The following is a 22,820-nucleotide window of genomic DNA, read 5'->3' as shown; positions in this document are numbered from 1 at the left end:
TACGCATTTGATCAAAAACCCGACCATGACACCTCCGAATGACCTGAAATTTTGCACACATATCCAAATCACCTAACGAAGCTGCTGCAACTCTCGGAATTCCATTCCGAGCCCCGAATCAAAATCTCACCTACCAACCGGAATTCGCCAAAATACTAGCTTCGCCAATTCAAGCCTAATTCTACACCGGACCTCCAAAATCACTTCCGATCACACTCCTAAGTCACAAATCATCCCCCAAAGCTAACCGAATCACCGAAAATTACATCCGAGCCCTCTAACTCATTAGCCAACATCCGGTTGACTTTTCCAATATAAGCCTTCCTTAAAGAGACTAAATGTCTCATTTTCTACCAAAACCAAACCAATTCGACTCTAACTCACCAAATGCCGATAATGGAACATGAAGAAGCAATAAACGGGGAAAACGGGGCAGTAACACATGAGACGACGGGCCGGGTCGTCACAAACTTTAAAGCTTCAATCATGAAATTCATCTTCCAAATAAATTTCGAATTACCTGAAAAACCAAAACTGTCGGTACACAAAAGTCGTAATACATCATGCGGAGCTACTCATACCCTCAAACAATCGAGCGATTGCAAACGCTCAAAACGAACGGTCGGGTCGTTACATTGGTCCACATGGCTAGGTGACTGGCCCATACATATATCATCTTTTATTCGTTCCAAAAATTAGGGAATACAATACCAACCTTATCTGGTATAATGATCCATTTATCATGAGAACAAGCAACACAAGAGAATTCTTGAAGAATATTTTATTTCTTTAATATATGCCAATGTGAATTCTCAATCAATGCTTCGCATCATAATTGAACGGGGATGACTAACCGGTCATGCCAACTGATATTTGTTTCAGTAAACCTCTAGTTTACTTGTGGCATGTGATTCCATCATCATGTTTTACTTTTGTAGTACAAATAGAAGAAAAGTCGGGCAACCTTTCATATTTACCCCGTATAATTATAGCAATATGAAGATATTCAATCTTCCTTTCATTTGTAGTCTCAATATGCCAACCACTTTGGATAATATCTTTGAAACTCAAAAAAAATCTTTTTATACTTACTACAATATCAATATCATAAGGAATTTCAATCATCCGGGTAGTGGCAAATTAGTTCCTCCAGAGCTCTTAATTGCTTTTGTACTACAAGATCTTTTGTCACACCATCCATATGGTAATGTCATTCATAGATAAATTTATATCATAATAATTGTCATGGTCCAAATCATCACAAGCAAAATGATTTCTTTCTTTAATTTTTCCTTTAATAACTTTTATAAGGCATGGCAAAAATATTTTCGGCTACCACATACGCAACCAATAACATATTTCATGTAACCACATAGTAATATTCATTATCGTTCTTTCTCTCAAACTCCCTTAGAGGTGAGTTGTAGTATTTTATTCAACCATGCATAAGCACATTCTTATGTAAACCTTGTATCGCATATATATTTTCACATTCACTTTCAGGAATGAGTCTGCATTTACAATGCTTATCACAAGTCACATTTTCAAGGAATGGACTATAATCATATGAATGTGTCTCACATTAACAGGCCACATTGATACATATTTCCTTCATCTTTGAAGGTTAATTTTGAGAATCCATATTGTTCTCCTTTTTATAATTACCATAATAATGACTATTATTATTTGGTCTTTGGCCCGCGTTCATTGGTCAACCACTTGTCTTCCTTTAGACTTATTGTGCACCGCTATCACATTCACTTCAAGAATGGAGCAAATCAAGTGGGACAAGCTTCATGATTTTTCATTTAGTCATTATTATATCATCAATATGATGCATTGGGACTCAAACCCAATGCCTCACTCATATAAAGGCATGTTAGGCCATAATGAGTTGGGACTCGAACCCAACTCTTATCATCATAGAGCAGCAGGACTTGATCCCAATGTCTTACCCTCATAGTGCATTGCGACTTGAACTCATTGAAATTGATATCACTAATATCGAAGGAGAAAGACAATTTCAAATAAGAAGGAAATGCTTACCTCTTGAGTTAAACTCTTCGTAATGTCAATTGGATCCGATTCTCAACAATAGACTTTCGTTTACTCAAATCAGTTAAGTAATTATTGTCAAATAGATATATGAAAATACAAAATATTATTGAAAATTCACATGTTGTCTTTGCTGCAATAAGCCCACTTCAAGATGAAAGTGATATGATCAGAACATTAAGGAAAAATGATGTATCAAATAAAATAATAGTATTACTAGTTACCATGCACTTTTGTGGAAACTAAGTATTATGCTCTCTAAAAAAATCAAAGAGATACAGCAGAACCTTTAAGACAATCAGAAAATCAAATTAAATAGTGGGCAAATCTCTGTCTACTATCTACTACTATATGCTTTCCATATAGAAATGATTCAACATGTTAATTTGATAATAACTATCATTGAAAAATTTGGTGTATTACATGCTTCTTGTACTAATATTATATCTTATTAAAATAAAATAGTTACAATTATTATTATTATTATTATTATTATTATTATTATTATTATTATTATATTTGACCGTAAACTAATGTATAATCATTATACTAGGCATACTAAAATCGCATTATAAAGTAAAACCCATAAGCATAAACAATAAAGTATCATTTCTGTTGATTATTTAGTCTACTGCATGCCACCTATTATTTTGTTCATGAAAGTTTAATAGTACTGTATTCATGAATAAAAATAATATTTAAATTTATATTATGATGAAACATCACAACAAAACAAAAATAAAGGAACCAACATTCATTCGGCAAAATATACTCACATGTATATCTGATATCAAAATCTAAAAGAAGTATTAGGCTTGATAATTTGATTATCCAGGTATACCTCACTAGAAGTGGATTCAACCTTTGAGGTTAGAGACTTCGTGCTGATAACGTATTAAGAAACTTAGCTCAAAGTAACAATATAGAACAAGAAAAACAAGATAAGAGATACAGAGAGAAAGAGAGGAGAGATTCTTGTTTCTTCCATGTATTCAAGTGTTTTCCAAGTGTATACAATATCAATTCTCATCCTCTACTTATAGAATTACATAGAAGTATACAAAAGAATACCATAAACATGGCATTAAACATTTGAGATCATGGAAGAGATCATGGAGAAGTTATGGAGGTGTGGGAGTTACACTATAATGGTGAGAAGTAGTGTGAGTTATCTACATAATGGAGAAGAATAATGAGAGTTATATTTGATTAGTGGACATCCATATAGATATGTAATTCATAACACTGGTCATTTTTAGTATCTTCAAGTGTTATAGTTAATTGAGATCTAAAAGGGTGAGGTAGCGTTATCATTAGACATGACTAGGGGTGGCAAACTAGCAGGTTGGGTCGGATATGGGCGAGTCAAAAATGGGTAATTAAAAAACGGATAAATTATTCGACTTGACCCATATTTAATACGGATATAAAACGTGATACCGGCAGATATTATGAATATCCATATTATCCATGACTTCTTAAATATGATCACTTTTGGGAGAATTTCTAATCTCCTAAAGAAACGGCCCAATTTGAGGTTTATCAAATGTAATAGTTAAACACATTAGGTATCCATTAGTTATCTATTAGTTATCCATTTTCTAAGTGGATAATATAGTTCTTATTCATATTTGACCCGTTTTTAAAAAGTTTATTATCCAACCTATTTTTAATGAATAATATGAGTGGATAACTATTTTCTTTTAACCATTTTGCCACCACTAGACATGACTTGTAACATTCTGAATAGCTATAAAGTGTGAAGGGATGAAATTCAAAGCAAAATGTGATGTTAAATAAGAAAAAAAGGAACACTTGGCACAAGAAGAAAGTATGCAGCGAGAGATCAAACAAGGCTGATTGCAACATCTATTTTTGGAACCTTGGCTTACATTACATCATGCTTACTATGCCAAGAATGTGTTGCACTTGCAGTGAACTGTTACTAGTAAATGGCAACTCCAAAACACTTGTACATACCTACAGAAACACCTGTACAGATAACATAATCTAACATCTCAAGTTCTCCAGTCATCTAATCTCATGAACACCTCTAGATCAATACTAAAATTTTACACTAGCCAGTTGCTGGGAGCTACAAAAGTTTGTCTGAATCCCATCCTTGAAACGATTTGAAGTTTAAACTCCTCCAGCCTGACAATTTTCGTCTATAATAGCAGTTCTTAGATTTGAGGAAGCCTCATATTGACTCTAAATACGTTCATGCTTCAGCAAAACAGCTCCTGAACGACCATGACACATCCTTTCGAAGCGTTTGCTATATCTCCAGAGTACGTAATAGTCTCAGCTATTCAAATCATTTCGAACTTTCTGCTACTCTCCACACCAGAAAACGAGAGAATGAGAGAATTATGATACTCTGTTAAATGACAGGTTGAACTTGCAGCAATGAAGATTCCCGCATTGAAGTTTAAAAGTTCCACCGATCCAATTGAAGTTTGGCTTCAGCCATGTCTTTCTGGGCCTTCTTCCTCCGATAAAATATTGGGCAGTCCCGACTGGTGAAAATCAGGATCATTAGAAGAATGAAGGGGGATAGAAGCAATGAGAGGAATAACTAGCAATAGCAAGAGTCCATTATTGTCCAAAATAAAAAGCAAATCTTTAGGGCATGGATTGAAATTAAATCTGAAACGATATAAAAAAAACCACACATCACAATAAAGTAGAGAGCTATTCGAACCTAGTGCATAGGACATCCTGATGGAGAGAGCCTTGGCATTCTTGGCATTGTGTCCATAGCCTCCCAAAAAGCTTCTCTAGTTCAGCCACTGCATACAGTTGTACACAGTTATCAAGCAATTATAGCTCTCTGTCCTTCCCTAGAGAAATCTGAATAAAAATACCACATCTTCTTGGGAAATGAGCAAAAAAAAAAGGTGTTAGCAATGGGGATGTACCACTAGTCACGGATCTGCAATAAAGTTCAGCTTCTCTTCCTTTGCAGTGATTGCACAGAGTTCGATCAGAACCACTGGATGAAGGAGCAGAGAAGTTAATAAACTATTCTGCAACATTTACTATAGCTTTTCCCAGAAATAAGCAAGCAACACATCCGCTCAGCTGGCTCTCTCGATCGATCGATCTCGAGAGAAGGACGGGGGGCGGTGTTTAAGTGATAAAAACAAAATTGTCTGCAAGCCTCTAAGAGCCTTCACAATGCTATGATCCACTTGGTCCTATTTCACCTTACAACTTTTTTGCCAGAGAAATACAAAACTCCATTTTATAAATATAAATGATCATTTCATAACTGTAAGGTAGTCTCAACACTCCCACCTACTCATGTCACCAGTAAAGCATGAAATTCAGCAAGGAATGGCTGCTATACTGCCTCTTCCAGGATATCTTACTTACAAAGGGAACTTAAAATTAGTAATTGAGCAAATTTTAGATCTACAGATTGGAGAAGGACCACAATTAGGCAGATGCTTTTAGCAATGATTCGAAATACAAATACTATGTCTGTAACTCACAGGTCAAGGAGAATGTTGAGAGGAAGGCATCATTTCCCTTAGATATAAAACAGAAACTTCTCTTGTAAAATCTAAAGGGACAAGAAAGAAAAAGTGCACCTGATTAATGCTTTGCATCCAATGCAAGTGAGTTGCTTCTTAGCAAATTTCATAATACCACTGTTTGAAGGGGTCGATATTGAGATCGATCTTGTGTGACTTCCTTGAAGAAGCTCTTTACTTGCATTCTTCAGTATTGGCTCAAAAATCCTCAGAAGGGGCTGATATAAAATATATTTGTTAAAAGCCGATAGAATGAATTTGTTAAGTTAAAGAAAAATCTAGCCATACTGACCTTACTAATTTGATTTTCAAGATAGTAATGAGGATCTATAGGTATGTTGTTCTCTAATACATAAATAGGGTCCTCTGACTTTTCATATGCCTGCTTGTCATAACATAACCATGATTTGACACATTCACAAAATGGAGCTTGTTATCACATATTAAATCAGTGGGACGATTACCTTGGAACCTTTTGCAGCTTTAATGATGACGTAAGGTACTCTATCACCAATATTAGGAGCAGTAGCAGCATCTCGCTACGTCAAAAAAAAATTTTCATCAATTTCATTTTTATGGTGCACGAAAAGCATAAGAATCCTAGAAATGTGGTTTCTGCAAGTTCCAGAATAGTTCAGTGGGCAGATCTTCTGCCATTTAAACGTATCCAGAAGGAGGATAGCTGAAAGCTATTACTTTTTTTGGCAATAAGAGCATAGAATAGGTTGACAATTAAATCAGCACTCCAGCTTTAAATAACTAGACTGCAGGGATGTAATGGTCCAACCTACAAATAGATAAAAGAAATAAACAAACAAAAAAGTGATAATTACTCCTAGTTTTGCTTCAATAAAAGATTATAAGTGCATACAGGTTTGAAAGCAATGAAGGCTCGATTTTGGAAGAAAATTTGAAATCTCTGAAAAGAGAAATCACACCCTTATATTTAATAGGTTCAAGAGTTGAGCCCCTTTCCTGAAAATACTTGTATCTTTCTCAGCCAAAGTCTCTGTTTTAACTATATATACAGAAGAACTATAATGTAAAGATTCATGATTTTCAAATTGAAATAGAGCAAATTGTCTAAGAGAAACTTGACTCCTGTGACGGGCTATATTTCTATCTTAGGTTGGGAAAGAATCTGAGCATCTAACCCAAAACCTTAAGGCAATGAATGGACTGACCCATGACATTATAAATCCCTTTAGAAACTCTAATACAACCAATAAAGGACAAGTGTATGCTTAACTCCCTCATGCAAGTGTAACTCGGTTCTAGAGTTTACACTTGGATTTTCAAAAACATTCTTCTTTTTTCTTTAAGAAGAGTGAAGAATGGACCTGATGTAGTAGCAGAGCAGGTAGAAGTGTGGGCCTGAAGCCAAGGAAGAGACAATAGGCTAAGAAATGGGTTTGGAGTAGAGAGACTGAGTAGGTTCGATAGGCTATGGAATGGACATAAACAAAAGTTAGTGATTCATGGGCTGAATAGAGAGAAAGAGAAGCCCGAAGAGATACAATATTAGCGAGAAAGGGTTATGAAACCAGGCTTACCAAAGTTTGATTCTAATACCATATGAAAGAACCGGCCATCCAAACCAAAACCTTAGACAATGAGTTTAGTGGCCCATGATATCATAAATTTCTTTGACACTCGTATAAAATCAAGGACAAGGGTATGCGCTAACATAGCCATAGGCGTATCTACATGGTAGCAAGGAAGGATGTTCAACCGAACCCCCTTCGCGGAAAACTTCACTAATTTTCTATGTGAAATTTCACAAAATATCACTATTATTCAACATATACGTTAGTTTGAACACTCTTGATCCAAGAAAAAAAGCTGGTACAACGGGGAAGGGGGTTAAAGATAAGTGAATTGTCAAGTGTTCGATTCTTGCCTTCCTCTATGCACATTTTTTTCCATTTACATAGAGTTGTTTTACCATTTTTGTCATAATTTCATCAAGGGACACACAGAGTCCTTGTTGCTTTTTAACATTTGTGTTACAATAGTTATGTGAATATATGTAATTAGTCCTAGTCCCTTATGTAATAGGAGTAGGTTATGTGTTATGTATACATATATATAGGGCTCACTGTAACATAGAATATTAATCAACAATATTTTTCTCCCATGCATTCTCACATAGTATCAGAGCATTGGTGAGATAATTATCGTTGTGTGTCATTCCAACGACATCGGGAAGAAATCAGTCGTCACCAACGACCAAACCCCGATGAAGACCTCCGGCAGATAACGTCACACGCGCCGTCACGCGCCCCCGGCAGTTAGGGTTCCGGCGAGAGTGTAACCTCACGCGTCGGTGCGTGAGGTCGTTTTCCGGCATCTTTCAAGTCTGATTTTTCTTCTGGGCTGGTCGCCTGCCTTTTCCGACTCGACCTTTCGAGATTTTGTGGTTTCTTAGTTACCGGAAAAGTGTTTTCCGGCAAGAGCATTGGTTTTTCCGGCGAGAGCAATGGTCTGTCACTGTTCTGCTCACTTTTTTCCGGCCACCTTGTTCACATACAGAGGTCGCATGTTGATTCCGATCTCAGTCATTTAATTTCCACCACTTTGTTGACTTCAATTTGCTTTCGACGAAGATCTGAGAAGTACAGCAGTGTCCGATTATTATAATAGTTTGGTTCCAATTTCTAATTGCTTGATTTGAGGGTATCCCATCACTATTGGTAATCTTCATCAGATATTTGGCTTTGATCTCTCTTAAGTTCATTATAATGTCACTCAGATCTGATGTTTTTGGCTCAAATACTGTTTGATCCTATACTTCGAATGTTCATATGGTGTCTTTATCAGATTATATCGAGTTCCTTCAGTATAAAGCACGTAAGCAGATACCTTCTGAGATAGCTTCTGTAGCTCAAACAGGTAATAGCGTGACTTGTGTCTCTCAATCATCTTCTTCTTCCGACTCTTGGGTCATTTATTCAGGTGCATCTTATCATATTTCTGGTAACAAATCTTTTTCACTAGTATTTCATATTCTCAATCTCTTCCAACAGTCACAATGGCCAATGGGTCTCAAACCATGGCAACTGCAATAGGTCAAGAAAGTCCACTTCCTTCCTTACCTTTAGATTCAATTTTTATATTCCCGGTAGTCCTTTTAATCTCATAGCTGTTAGTCGCTTAGCCAAATCACTTAAATGTGTTGTTTTATTTCTTGATGACCTTGTTTTATACAGGAATGCAGTACGGGGCGGATCATTTGTACCGGATATGAATCAGATGAACTTTATTACCTTATCCTTACAAAATCACATGGACTCACATCTTGTCTTCCTTCAACAACTTGTCTTGTTACTGATTCACCAGATTTATTACACAAACGGTTGGGGCATCCCAGTTTGTCAAAACTTCAGAAAATGGTACCTGACTTATCTCATTTGTCCACTCTAGAGTGAGTCATGTCAGCTCGGTAAGCACACCCGCTCCCATTTCCCCCGGCGTCTTGATAATAGAGCAGAGTCACCTTTTACTTTAGTCCATTCAGATGTTTGGGGTCCTAGTCGGGTCAGTTCTACCTTGGGATTCCGCTACTTTGTCAGTTTCATTGTTGATTATTCTAGGTGCACTTGGATATTTTTGATGAAAAATCGATCTGAGTTGTTTTCTATTTTCCAGACCTTCCACGTTGAAATTCAAAATCAATTTGGGGTTTCCATCCGCACATTTCGTAGTGATAATGCCCTAGAGTATTTGTCTTCCCCATTTCAGCAGTTTATGAACTCTCATGGAATTATTCATCAAACATCTTGTCCGTACACATCCCAACAAAATGGGGTAGCTAAAAGAAAGAATAGACATCTTATTGAAACTGCTCGTACCCTACTCATACAATCTCATGTTCCGTTGCGTTTTTTGGGGATGCAATTCTTACATCTTGCTATCTTATTAATCGTATGCCATTTTCAGCTATCCAGAATCAAGTTCCATTCTCTGTCCTGTTTCCCCACTTACTTTTGTTCTCCCTTCCGCCCCGTGTCTTTGGGAGCACGTGTTTTGTTCATAACCTACTCCGATTACATAAGGGACTAAGACTTATTACATATATTCACATAACTATTGTAACAGGTGAAGCACTGTCTCATCCCGGGTGGCAACAGGCTATGATTGACGAGATGTCTGCTTTACACACGAGTGGTACTTGGGAGCTTGTTCCTCTTCCTTCGGGTAAATCGACTGTTGGTTGTCGTTGGGTATATGCAGTCAAAGTTGGTCCAGATGGCCAGGTTGATCGACTTAAGGCTCGTCTTGTTGCCAAAGGGTATACTCAGTTATTTGGACTCTATTACAGTGATACTTTCTCTCCCGTGGCTAAAATAGCATCAGTCCGCCTTTTTCTATCCATGGTTGTTGTTCGCCATTGGCCTCTCTATCAATTGGACATTAAGAATGCTTTTCTTGACCTTGAGGATGAGGTTTATATGGAGCAACCACCTGGTTTTGTTGCTAAGGGGAGTCTAGTGGCCTTGTATGTCGGTTGCGTCGGTCCCTCTATGGTCTAAAGCAATCTCTTCGAACCTGGTTTGGTAAGTTCAGCACAATTATCCAGGAGTTTGGCATGACTCGTAGAGAAGCTGATCACTCTGTGTTTTATCGGCATTCTGCTTCAAATCTCTGTATTTATTTGGTCGTTTATGTTGACGATATTGTTATTACCGGCAATGATCAGGATGGTGTTAGTAAGTTGAAGCAACATTTCTTTCAGCACTTTCAGACTAAAGATCTGGGCAGATTAAAGTATTTTCTGAGTATTGAGGTCGCTCAGTCTAGCTCAGGTATTGTGATCTCACAGCGGAAGTATGCCTTGGATATTCTTGAGGAGACAGGAATGACAGGTTGTAGACCTATTGACACTCTGATGGATCCGAATTCTAAACTTCTGCCAGGACAGGGGAAGCCTCTTAGCGATCCTGCAAGATATAGGCGATTGGTTGGTAAATTAAATTACCTCACAGTGACTAGACCTGACATTTCCTTTCCTGTGAGTGTTGTGAGTCAGTTTATGGATTCTCCCTGTGATAGTCATTGGGATGCAGCTATCCACATTCTTCGATATATAAAACCAGCTCTAGGCAAAGGTTTATTGTTTGAGGATCGAGGCCATGAGCAGATCGTTGGATACTCAGATGCTGATTGGCAGGATCACCTTCTAATAGACGTTCTACGTCTGGATATTGTGTCTTAGTAGGATGAAATTTGGTGTCTTGGAAGAGCAAGAAACAGAATGTGGTTGCCCGGTCTAGTGCAGAAGCAGAATATCGAGCAATGGCTATGGCGACATGTGAGCTAATTTGGATCAAACAGTTGCTCAAAGAGTTGAAATTTGGTGAGATTAGTCAGATGGGACTTGTGTGTGATAATCAAGCTGCTCTTCGTATTGCGTCAAATCCTGTGTTCCATGAGAGAACTAAACACATTGAGATTGACTGTCACTTTGTTAGAGAAAAGATACTCCCGGGAGATACTGCTACAAAATTTGTAAAGTCGAATGATCAGCTTGCAGATATTTTCACCAAGTCCTTCACTGGTCCTCGTATTAACTACATATGTAACAAGCTCGGTACATATGATTTTTATGCACCAACTTGAGGGGGAGTGTTAGAATAGTTATGTGAATATATGTAATTAGTCCTAGTCCCTTATGTAATAGGAGTAGGTTATGTGTTATGTATACATATAAATAGGGCTTATCGTAACATAGAATATTAATCAATAATATTTTTCTCCCTGTGCATTCTCACAATTTGCTTCATTTTTCAAGATTAACACCCCTACCCCCCCCCCCTCACTCATTTTTACTCAAGCCTCACGTTTCTTTTACCGTTCTTCGACTTCTTTCTTCTTCTTTTTCTTTTAGGTACTATTGTTAGAATATTTAAAATATGTATATTAGCGATACGTACATTTGGTGTGTTTTAACCAAGTTTTGTAACTGAACATCTTTTTTTTTTGATGAAGTAAGATAGTTTCATTAAATGGCATCAAGAAGATGCATAGCAAAAAATATACAACAAAAGTGTGGCTGCTCATATACAAAAACTTACATAACTAATGAGCATACACAATCCCAAAAAGATTCAAAGCTAGTTACAGGGGCCGGGTTTAACCAAGTAAATAAATTGACTAGACAAGTTGCTTTAAGAGAGTGATTAGGAGTTGAAATCCCATCAAAACATCTGCGATTTCTCTCATTCCAGATGCACCAAAAAATTGTAGCAGGCACCATTTGCCAGGTTTTTTTGATGGATTTCCCAACTCTCCATGAGCACCAGCTCTCGTAAGCATCCTTGATACTGCAAGGCATGACCCAAGCAAGTCCAAAAACTGATAAAAACATGTTCCATATGTCAGCTGCTACCGTGCATTGAAGAAACAGATGCCTCACACTCTCACATTCCTCCTGGCACATAAAACATCTGTTCACTGTCGGAATGCTTCTTCTACTGAGTTTGTCTTGAGTAAGGCAGGCTTCATGCAAGCTTGTCCAGATAAAACCAATTACTTTTATAGGGAGTTTGGTTCTCCATATGAGTGTAACTGAACATCTTCCTAAATGGAGTATATTTTATTGTTAAAATTTTTTGTAAACATCCTTAGTTGGCCTTTTTAAAATTATTTTGTGATATTTGCATTTCGCGCTAGCTTTTTAAATTGAAAAAGAAAAAGTTACTTCAAAACAACGTAGCAATGTATTAGTTTGATCTAACATATTATTAATTTAATTCTAAAAAATAGTTCATTTTGTATTTTACTTTAATATTTTTTATGTAAACCCCATTATCTATAAATGTCGCCGAATAAAAAATATTTCTTCAAATCTTGAAACTCCTTGCTAAAAATCTTGGATCGGCCACTGAACATAGCTCATGCAGTAAAGAAAATGTTGGAGCTATTAATGTTCCAACAAATTTTTAAGCAGTGTAGAAGAGGAACGAGAACAATCCCGAAGTTGTTATACCCAATATAGTGTTGTTCAGCACATTAGTTGCGCCAACCGTATCAGATGCTACAAGATAACATCACAATATCATTTTAGATTTGTCTCCTAAAGAAGGATAACTTTATTGGAGGCAGTGTTCATCAGAAAGGTAAAAATGTGCTCACTTCTTTTCACAATCACACTCAGTTCAAACAGGTTAGGTTGCAAAAAATTGCAGAAAGGCACAAAAAGTTGAATGTTAGCTGTACATTAAACATATAAGTCCAAAGGATGAACAGCTGAAGCTGAATTTACTCGATCATATTAGAGGTTGGATGCTGATTAGGGGTGCCGAGTGGCTCGGATGAGGGGGGGGGGGGGGGGGGGCTAAATGCCTAAATGCATCATAAGGTAGACTAAGCAGAAGAACTGAGAGAACTTTTGAAGCTCTTACAGATGAATATTACAACTGATCCTTTTTCATGCTGAAGTGACCAGAATTAGTCATATAAATAGGACTGGAGAATTTGGTTAAATAACTAATGAACAGTTTGAAACTTTTGCATTATCTTTTACAAACTTGAGAAATACAAACCAGTTGGCAGCTAGTTTGTATGATTAACAGCAAATTCGAGAAGTACCGGAATAATTGGCACAAAAACCCACAGAATTTCACAAAAGTTGAGCTACTTACAACAAGACAACATAAATATAGTGATCTCTGATCTAAGGCTTATCTAGAATTATGAGTATTAAAACCACATAAGTTTTGGATGAGAACAGCCTTGCCACCAGAAATAAGGAACAAATGCCAAACATAATGAGAATGCAATTTAAAAGCGGAACTTAACAGCTTAAGTTGAATAAATTTCAACCAGCAAATACTTTTGAGCAAGATGCTAGAGATCAATCTTTACAGACAAAGGACACAAGTAACTGAACCCTCTTGAAGATATTAAACCAAGAATAGAATGATAATAATTTCCACTAACCTTTTAAGAAATACACAAATAAATAAAGTTTTACCAACCTTGCGCATTCGCTCTGCAAGTTCAACATGTGCTGCCTTTACTTCATAATCATCTCCCGTTTTTGTCAGACCCTATTGAACTTAAGTAGTTAGAAAATGCTAAACTAACAATTCTGAAATATTCAAACAAGTTGCAAGAAGCAAAAGCCCCATGTTCACCTGATTTAAGAGTATTCTCACCTTAGTAATAACCAAAAGAGATAAATCCATGCGGTTCATGAGAAGATCTGAGATAGTATTCTTGACATATTGAACAGCACCAGGAACATCTCTGTCCATTAGTATTTTATGAAGGCACTCGGTTACAAGGTTCTTGACCAAGAGACAATTATCCCTCCTAACAGTTTCAATCCCTGTTGAAAATTGGTAAAACTGTAACAATTCATCATCACAATATGCACATAATGAATGAAGAAATAGAGTAACAATAATTAAATTATAGGCAACACATTTTGTTTGCTATTTTCAAGGACAACGTAACGAATGAAGGTTGCTGTTGGAGGGTGAGAGAAGTTTCAAGAATATGCCGACGATGAAAAAGGCTAGGTAGTGACCAGCTCACCTTTAGCGTCCATTTTGTCATGTTTGTCTGGATTTGTCCATAGAAGGCCAGCATATCTCTTCTTGCTAATCAGCAGATATGGATAATATATCTTCTCAAATTCAAGTCTTATTGGCTGAAATCAATATGCCACCACAGGACAGAAGGGTGAAATGAAGAAAGAAGAAATTTGACAGAAGATGAGATTAAAATAACATCAGTCCACTGATGGGAACAAATCTCAATATTGTAACATTTTCGAAATCTATTTTAGCGATAAACGTGGCAAGGAATCTCACAAGTTAACAAGCTTCCGCACTAGAATACCATAAGCCACGATATTTTAATTGCATCAAGTTGAAAAAGAAGTTATAGTTGTACTACTAATCAGAAAGAAGTTAAAATGATTGAGAACATAAAGTTTTCTGGTTTCTGATGCTTTTTCAGTTATTCCTCTTCATGATATACCCTAATTAAAATTATGATATAACCATGAGAAACTACAGAACCACCTACTGGGCATTATCAGAGAGCAATAACTGACCAACTGAATAAAGAGTATAAAGACTTCGTAGATAACACACTAGTGGCATGTATTACTGTTAAAGCAGACTCAGACTTATTGCAAGACAAAATGATAGCGAAAGAAGAACAAGAAATACCACTGAGGTTACTTATCTCGAAAAGTGTTTAGATACTACTGATAAAAAAAGTGATTAAATACAACTAAATCTACTGATTTAGAAAAGCACCAAAGGTAAAACATGACCAGTCCCCCGTGTTTCAAAAACCATACCTGCAATGGAATATCATTTAATTGATCGATGACAGATATTCAGCAGAAAAAGGCAATCATGTTCTCATCAATTTCTAAAAGAGGATTGTCCACTGAATTCATGTAGAAGAAAAAGAACCCCAAATATACGAAAATAAAAGAGAAGGTTGGGACACACTTTGATAAATGTCTCGCTAATGTAGTCAGCAGCTTCTCTACCCAATTTCATAGCCTCTTCCACCGTAGGCACACCAAACTGCACCATCACCGAATCTGTATCTCCATATATAACCTGATATCATGAAACAATCACAATAAGAGAAACAATTTTTTGATAAAGTTAATAACTGTTGCTGTAAAGGAAATCCTGACATACAAGATGTATGCCATGTATAGAGTTTTATCACACATGCTTTTTATAATGAACATAAGTAGTCAACAATAACTAGGATATCATGTGTTCCAAGAATATGCAAGAAAACGAAAATGTTCTAGAAGTCCTTAATGGGTATTTTCTATTCACTCGAACACCCTTCTATCCTCTCCATACTGTCCCCACAAGCGCCAATACAGCTAATTCCTCGCTCTTCTTCTCTGCCTCTTCCTTCAGAATTTCCACCCTAGCAGCATACATGTAATATTTCTTGACATCATCAAACAACTCCAAACATGTCCCACACCGTACACCATAATCCATATGCAATCAGGCAATGAAGTATCAAATGCTTTGACATTTTTCCCACTTGCACATGAAGCACCAGATGATGTGTAGTTTCCTTGTTAGATTAACCATGGCTTCCATGCTACTGTCCATGTGAAAAGCAACATTACTAGGTGCTCTCGAAAATATATCGATGAGTGAGGAAATCTCTTTTTACCCTTGTTAGCAATTTGTCATAAATGACTCGGTGACAACATGCCACTCCTCTATTATTCCCATTTCTTATTATTTCTGGCCATAAGCAACACTTTTTGCTTATATAGTAATCCAAGCTAGCTATTAAGCCCTAATATCTCCCAGTTTGCAAGCTTCTCCAAAAATTTAGGTCTCATGGTTCCTCCTCCATGTTCCTTACTAATAGAGCTATCTGCTAGCAAGAGATATTAACTGGCTGGAAATACGTTACGTAATGGGGCATCACGCGCCAGTTCTGTTCTAAAAAAGTTGATTCTAGTTCCATTGCATTTTAAAAATATGATATTCCTCGGAAAATACTTCCATCCTTTCATTATTCCTTTCAAAAAGAACAACTTCATACAGCAAACGGGATCTCATTGGTTCTACCAACCTTCCCCCCTTACCCCCCCCCCCCCTTCTCTAGCTTCATCCTTGTCAACAAAACAATCTTTTTTTTTAATTGGTAACAACAAAATTTCTCTAAAACCACATGATCTCTAATTTTAGTTCTCCACATCCATTCCCTAGTAAAGCTCTATTAAACACCCTCAGATTTCTCATACCTTAATCAGATGGTAAATTTTTCACCTCCCGACTTGCTTGAATAGAAAGTTTCTTTGTGATTTCTCCAACCTCTCTGCCAGACACCCATACAAGCATTAGGAACCAATTATAAGCCAAATGCTAAACAAAATATTCCTGATCAGTGTCTCTTTTCCCCTTACTGATCTCTTTTGTCAGCCTTTTGGCTCTTTTTAACCCACAATACTGGGTTTCATACTGCATAGTCCTTGTGAGTTGCACCAAAGATGGTCCCAGTTAAGTAGCTATGATCCTGACCTTACAACTGAGAACCCTCTATCAACTGTCTGATGTTATCTACCCCACTCACTAGTGATTTTGCACTTCTTAGGTTTTCTTTAAACTCGATAATGCTTGAAAGTTGAGACCATAGTGGTATGCTCTACGGGTGATGGAGTTAACTCAACCCCAAAAGCTAGACCATGATGTGAGGATTGACCAAGAAGACTACATAGGGAGACAGCATCGATATCTCAAACCAATGTGGGACACTCTAAAAATGCTTACAAGATATTGATAGGAATTCTTTAGCATGTACGATTTGGAGTCTAAGGAATAACAATAGATAATGTACCTCAGCATTGTGTTCATACCCCTTAAGTACTGTGAACTTGTCCTCCACAAGCTTTTTTGTCTTCTCAATCATCTGTCGACCTAGGAAGATGAAGCACATTCAGGAAACAAGTAGTTGACTTAGCTTTCTATACAACAAAGTTTCAATTGTTCAGTGTATTGCAATAAAATTGCTACTAATTATTGCATTACCATAGCTAGTAACACTTGAAGATATTTCTAAACATGGTAATTGACCGACAGTAGCTCCAGTAAACCCATATACTGAATTTGCACTAATCTGCAAAACCACAAGGCATCAGTAGCTCAATTGACCAGACTAAATTCTTTTTAGTTCTAAGGCAGTTGTAGTACCTAGAACACAGAGAACCAAAGTCATATATCTGCCAAGAAAAAGTGAAAGTAGATCACACTTAAAAAATTAGACATTCACCAACTCTACAAGAATTACCTTCAAAGCTAGCTGACGTCCATCTAAGACAGCTTTGACTAGAGGATCTTTTGCTTCCTGAAACCAAAATCTACTGTCACAACTCAATTTCAGAGGTTAACTCGATTATTAAACAGTCCATCTGTTAGATATGGAAATAGGAAGATTAAAATGTAAATAGTAGAACAGGTATAAGTGTTCCATACCAGATTAATGTAACTATGTACACTACAAAGTGTTCCTATAAGAGTATTAAGGCGTAATATATTTGTCCACGCATTCTCTCAATCTAGTCTTCGCATAATATATTGATGTCCTTGAATATCCCCAAAGCTAGATTTCTAAAAGTCGATCAGAAATACTCCCAATAAAACTTTTTTTTAAATAAGTATAGGTAAATTTTTTATATATGTTAGCACCAAGAATATGCTAGAATGAAAATCTGAGTACACCAAACTAAGTCCTCACAGGTTGTGTAGAGAACTAATGAAGTCAACCCATGGCTTCTACATCATTAGTATCATTTACATTTTCCATATTACTCCAAAAAGAAAGCAAGGAAATGCAATTAAATTTATGACTAAGAATATTCTTCTTTTTCCTTCAAAAAATTTTCAGTTTCTCCCCATATAATCCACCAAATAGTTGCTTCTAATAAATCCAAATTGAAGGATTCTCTCAAACATTAGATGGAAGCAAATTACATAGATTGAACACCAGAATGCGATGCAAATAAGCTAACCAGGATCCAAGAAAATAACATAAATCATAAAACTTCAGTTTACACCTTTAAATCTGCTTTTGCTCTTTTGCGAGCAGCCAATAGTTCTTCAAGAATTTCTGGAAGTATCCCCTGACGGAAAAACAATTCAAATTATCATAGTTAAAACAAGAGCCTAAAATAAAGAATTACACCAACAGTTATATTTACCTTCTGTAAATCTGACTTGACAAACATTTCACCAGAAGGGGTCTTGTTGACATCCACTTCACGGAGGTTTAGTTTGTGGAACTCTTCAGGAGTTACCTAGACATGAGGGAAGAAAACCGAAACTCAGAACAGGAAACATCAATGTGGAGATATTAACACTTAACACTTAGTTCTCAGGTGTCACCAACATAAATTGAACATTCAGGTTAAAAAAGAAATATCATTGTCAAAAGAAGAACACTTACTAGCGTGCAGTAACACAAATTATATGCCATCATGATCGACGGATATAGAGATGCAAAATCCAAAGTTGCAATTGGCTTCTCATAAAAACCAGCTCGGGCCTCCAAAACCTGTGGCCATAGATTTTGACATGAAAAATACACAAGATATATAATTAGTATCTTTAGCCTGAGAAATCAACATCAAGGAAATAAAAGGTGTGGTATGGTAAGATTTGATAGTACTCCAAACATCCATGTTTAACAACGGTAATAGACCATATATCAAGCTTAACACAACAGGAACTTTGCACGTGTTATCTTTTTTCTAAGAACAATATTCAGCTATTTGATCGATAAAAACTCATTTTCTTACCGTCGCACCCTCATATGTTCCTTGCTCAGATCCAGCCTGTTTTACATTTGGTAAAACAAGATTCCTTTGCCTCGCCTTCCTTAAAAGTTGAGAGAGTACCTGAAAATAGAGGCTGTTAGTTAAATTTCCACTGGAGAAAAATGAAGCAAGTTTAGGACTAACCTTAATGCTTTGCCCTCTTGCGAGAAGAAAAGATATAGGTACACCAGTGACTCGAGCCATCTCCACATAGTTATAAATGAACATTAATTTATCCAAAAGCCGTTGTGGGAGATAAGCGTCCTGTAACGGAACTAGTGCATTCAGTTTTTTTGTTGAGTGAAACTGAATATTCATATCAGCTAACTAAAACTCCATCAAACTCATCCAAAGTTCCAATCACTAGATTCTATAGCCATTATTACTCATTAACCTATATCAGAATTTCAAGATAAGGAGCTACGCTGCTCAAAGTTCCTTAAAGATTCAGAGAGGAAGCTTTTTTTTAATAATACACTTGAGCTCATAACAGTTTCATGTCAGAGCAAATTCGTGGGATATCCCACGAGATTTGTTTCTTACATGCTAGACCACAAACTAGATCCTTCTAATCTGTGCGAAGGAAGTTGACAAACTCTCCACTGAACAGCCTGCATTGACAGCCTTAAATTTTCTTATCGATGGAGCACTGCTAACCAAGTAAAATCTGTATTAAGTTGCCACATAAGGTAATTAGATGCCATTCTTAAAGATATTTATAATAATAAAATGGGAAAATATTACAGCGATACTAGTTATAAGAGAGACAAGAAGTAGAATAACTCGACTAGTTCCCCATCCAGTACATGTTTGTTTCCTATAAGCTGAAATGGCATCTAAACCATGGAAAGTAAATAGTGGCCATCACTGCAAAATTATACTGATTGAGGACCTGGCTACTTTGGAAACCACCTTTTGTCATAAATTTGGAGATAACCCAGGAGGATATAGGCATGCCCTAGTTAATGGACCATATTGATAATATATTTATCTTCCATAAAAGTTATGAGGGAGGTTCCATGGAGATTCTTAGAGGCTGGAGGTGTTCATGTTGCTTACACTAGGGTGATTAACAACATGTATGATGGAGCTAAAACCCGGGTGAGGACAGTAGAGGGTGTGTGTGTGTTTGTTGTGTGTGTGTGTGGGGGTGGGGGGGGGGGTAGGAGCCTCGGACCTAGACTGACAGACGCTAGATTTTAAAGGTTTCAAGTTGAGTAGGACCAAGACAGAATACATGGAGTGCAAGTTTAGTGACGGGACCAATGAAGCGGACGTGGACGTAAGGCTGATACGCAAGTCATCCCTAAGAGAGATAGTTTCAAGTACCTTGGTTCTATTATCCAAAGAAATAGGGAGATTGACGAAGATGTTACACATCCTATTGGAGCGGGATGGGTGAAATGGAGGCTCGCATCCGGTGTCTTATGTGATAAAAATGTGTCACCTAAACTTAAAGGTAAGTTATCCAGAGTGGTGGTTGGACCGACTATGTTGCATGGGGCAGAGTGTTGGCCAGTCAAGTACTCCCATGTCCAGAAGATGAAAGTAGCAGAGATGAGCAAGTTGAGATGCTTGTGCGGTCATACCAGGATTGATATGATTAGGAATGAAAATATTTGTGTCGGGGTGGGAGTAGCCCCGGTGGAGGACAAAATACGGGAAGTGAGGCTTAGGTGGTTTGGGCATGTGAAGAGGAGAAGCAAAGATGTCCCAGTAAGGAGGTGTGAGAGGTTGACCTTGGTGAGTCTGAAGAGAGGTAAAGGTAGGCCAAAGAAGCATTGGGAGAGGTGATTAGGTATGATATGGCGTTGCTTCAGCTTATCGAGGACATGACCCTTGGTAGGAAAGTGTCAAGGTTGAGAATTAAGGTAGACGGCTAGTAGGTAGTCGAGAGTATTGCTTTCACTTACCAGTAGTATTAGTGTTAGTCTTGTATTTTTTTATTGTTAGAGTTATTACTACATGCTATTCCTTTCGCATTGTTTTCTTATTATCATGTTGTTGTTACTGCTTGTCGCTACAACTTGTTTTTCATCTTTCCTTGAGTCGGGGTCTATCGGAGACAACCTCTCTACCTTCTATGTACGGGTAAGATCTGCGTACATTCTACCCTCCCCAAACTCCACTTGTGGGATTATACTGGGTTTGTTGTTGTTGTTGTTGTTGTTGTCATCTTCCATGAAAGATTGGCGGAAGATTTCCACACAAGATTCAGTTGTAAAAAAATAGACATACCATTAGATTAAATCGCCGTGTACCAAAAAAAAAAGAGAAATCAACGTGGGCTGATCAAAAGCTTAATGGATCAGTAGGTGGAACAACGGGTTTAGACTAAGTCCTCATGTCCCAACCTTCTTATGCTATGTGAGATATCTGCAACCTTTTCCCTAGTTAGTGGAAGGCCCAATGTCTAATTGTACTAATGCTTGTGGATTGACATTGCAAGTTACTATACGCAATAGCTATAAGGAGATTGTCAACAATTGTTTTTGCAGCAAGGTTCCTAAGCTAGTCAAAGAGCTCTTCCCCAGATAATGCAGGGCCAACAACATTGTCATGGAACTGCAATCCCAGAGGGCTAAAGATCCCAATTTGAGTGATTTGGCATTTCAAATCACTTCATTGGGTGTTCTAAACACGGATATTGTAACTCAGTGTGCCAATTAAAACTTATGACTCAAGTAGATGCCCATTTGTCATTGATTATACTGTAAGCAAGAATCCATCCGCACTTGTAGAAGGAGCTTAGAAACAGAGCAAGTAGGAATGTAAGATGTTCATCCTAATATTTGGTTACCGGCGAAGAATGGGTCTAGTAGTAATATATCCTAGGTCCGATTATGCTCTACAGCATTTGCCTTCTCTTATAAGAAAGTGGACAAACCATTCTTCCATACAGTCATGCTGCCCCAGTTTCACTTTTTTTCTATCACTTCATAGGATTGAGAAGGGAAATTTCTCCGGCCTTATAAGTTAAAAGGTATACTATAAGTTTATGCTTCTTCCGACTTTGACATCCTCAATTGGCTGATAATAAGTGGAATAGAAAGGGCCTTTATGAGCAATCTTGTAAGCCTGTAAGTTATCAAAAAGGGCAGCCCGGTGCACTAAAGCTCCCGCTATGTGCGGGGTCCGGGGAAGGGCCGGACCACATGGGTCTATTATACGCAGCCTTACTCTGGATTTCTGTAAGAGCTTGTTTCTACGGCTTGAACTCGTGACCTCCTAGTCACATGGCAGCAACTTTACCAATTACGCCAAGGCTCCCCTTCAAACAGTTATCACCTAGGGATATTTCCAACAGTTCCCTTGCACATAAACTCTTGATCGAGGATGGGGATAGGAATATCGTGCTTGGGGAGTTGGAGAACTCAGAAAGCCAGCGTGATTACGGGTTTTGTAGGCGCATAAAGGTTGATGAGGTTGAGGAGGTTATGCAGAAGATGAGCAGGGGTAGGGTGACTGCGTCGGACGAGATCCCGGTGGAATTTTGGAAGGAGGCGGGCCGGGCAGGATTGGAGTGGCTTACTAGACTGCTTAATGTCATTTTCATGACGAAAAAGATGCCCGAAGTATGGAGATGGAGTTCGATTGTCCCGTTGTACAAAAACAAAGGTGATGACCAGAATTGCAACAATTATAGGGGTATCAAGCTGTTGGGGTATCAAGGTGTTGAATGTTTGGGAGAAGGGGTGGAGAGGAGGGTGAGGAAGAGTGTGCCTACTTCGGAGAATCAGTTCGGATTCATGTCTGGGCGGTCGACTACAGAAGCCATTCATCTTGTGAGGAGGTTGATGGAGCACTATAGGGAGAGGAAGAAGGACTGGCATATGGTGTTCATAAACCTAGAGAAAGCCTACGACAAAGTCCGAGGTTCTATGGAGATGTTTGGAGGTTAG

The 22,820-nt window shown here is 37.6% G+C and overlaps 1 protein-coding gene across 2 annotated transcripts in view; it reads right to left on the bottom strand.

The window, feature by feature from the left end:
• Nucleotides 1–3,884: 3,884 nt before the first annotated feature.
• LOC109240951 (DNA polymerase delta catalytic subunit) overlaps nucleotides 3,885–22,820 on the bottom strand; it is a 38,323-nt gene continuing 19,387 nt past the window's right edge. The window contains exons 13-30 of one of the 2 annotated variants that reach the window (XM_019407642.1): nucleotides 19,063–19,182; nucleotides 18,901–18,999; nucleotides 18,549–18,656; nucleotides 18,304–18,399; nucleotides 18,160–18,225; nucleotides 17,394–17,450; nucleotides 17,135–17,222; nucleotides 16,944–17,023; nucleotides 15,068–15,181; nucleotides 14,136–14,250; nucleotides 13,754–13,926; nucleotides 13,574–13,645; nucleotides 6,059–6,133; nucleotides 5,887–5,976; nucleotides 5,652–5,812; nucleotides 4,977–5,050; nucleotides 4,760–4,847; nucleotides 3,885–4,574 (exon numbers count right to left, since the gene is read on the bottom strand). In XM_019407642.1, coding sequence (XP_019263187.1) covers nucleotides 4,487–4,574; nucleotides 4,760–4,847; nucleotides 4,977–5,050; nucleotides 5,652–5,812; nucleotides 5,887–5,976; nucleotides 6,059–6,133; nucleotides 13,574–13,645; nucleotides 13,754–13,926; nucleotides 14,136–14,250; nucleotides 15,068–15,181; nucleotides 16,944–17,023; nucleotides 17,135–17,222; nucleotides 17,394–17,450; nucleotides 18,160–18,225; nucleotides 18,304–18,399; nucleotides 18,549–18,656; nucleotides 18,901–18,999; nucleotides 19,063–19,182 — 1,764 coding nt within the window. In that variant the 3' untranslated portion in view covers nucleotides 3,885–4,486. Of the gene's footprint in view, nucleotides 4,575–4,759; nucleotides 4,848–4,976; nucleotides 5,051–5,651; nucleotides 5,813–5,886; nucleotides 5,977–6,058; nucleotides 6,134–11,462; nucleotides 12,025–13,573; nucleotides 13,646–13,753; nucleotides 13,927–14,135; nucleotides 14,251–15,067; nucleotides 15,182–16,943; nucleotides 17,024–17,134; nucleotides 17,223–17,393; nucleotides 17,451–18,159; nucleotides 18,226–18,303; nucleotides 18,400–18,548; nucleotides 18,657–18,900; nucleotides 19,000–19,062; nucleotides 19,183–22,820 lie in introns of those variants that run through there. The other variant, XM_019407643.1, reaches the window with a different exon arrangement.

Source organism: Nicotiana attenuata, unplaced genomic scaffold, assembly GCF_001879085.1.
Source record: "Nicotiana attenuata strain UT unplaced genomic scaffold, NIATTr2, whole genome shotgun sequence".
In the NCBI taxonomy this organism is placed as follows: Eukaryota; Viridiplantae; Streptophyta; class Magnoliopsida; order Solanales; family Solanaceae; genus Nicotiana; species Nicotiana attenuata.
This window is presented reverse-complemented; position numbering and strand designations above follow the sequence as displayed.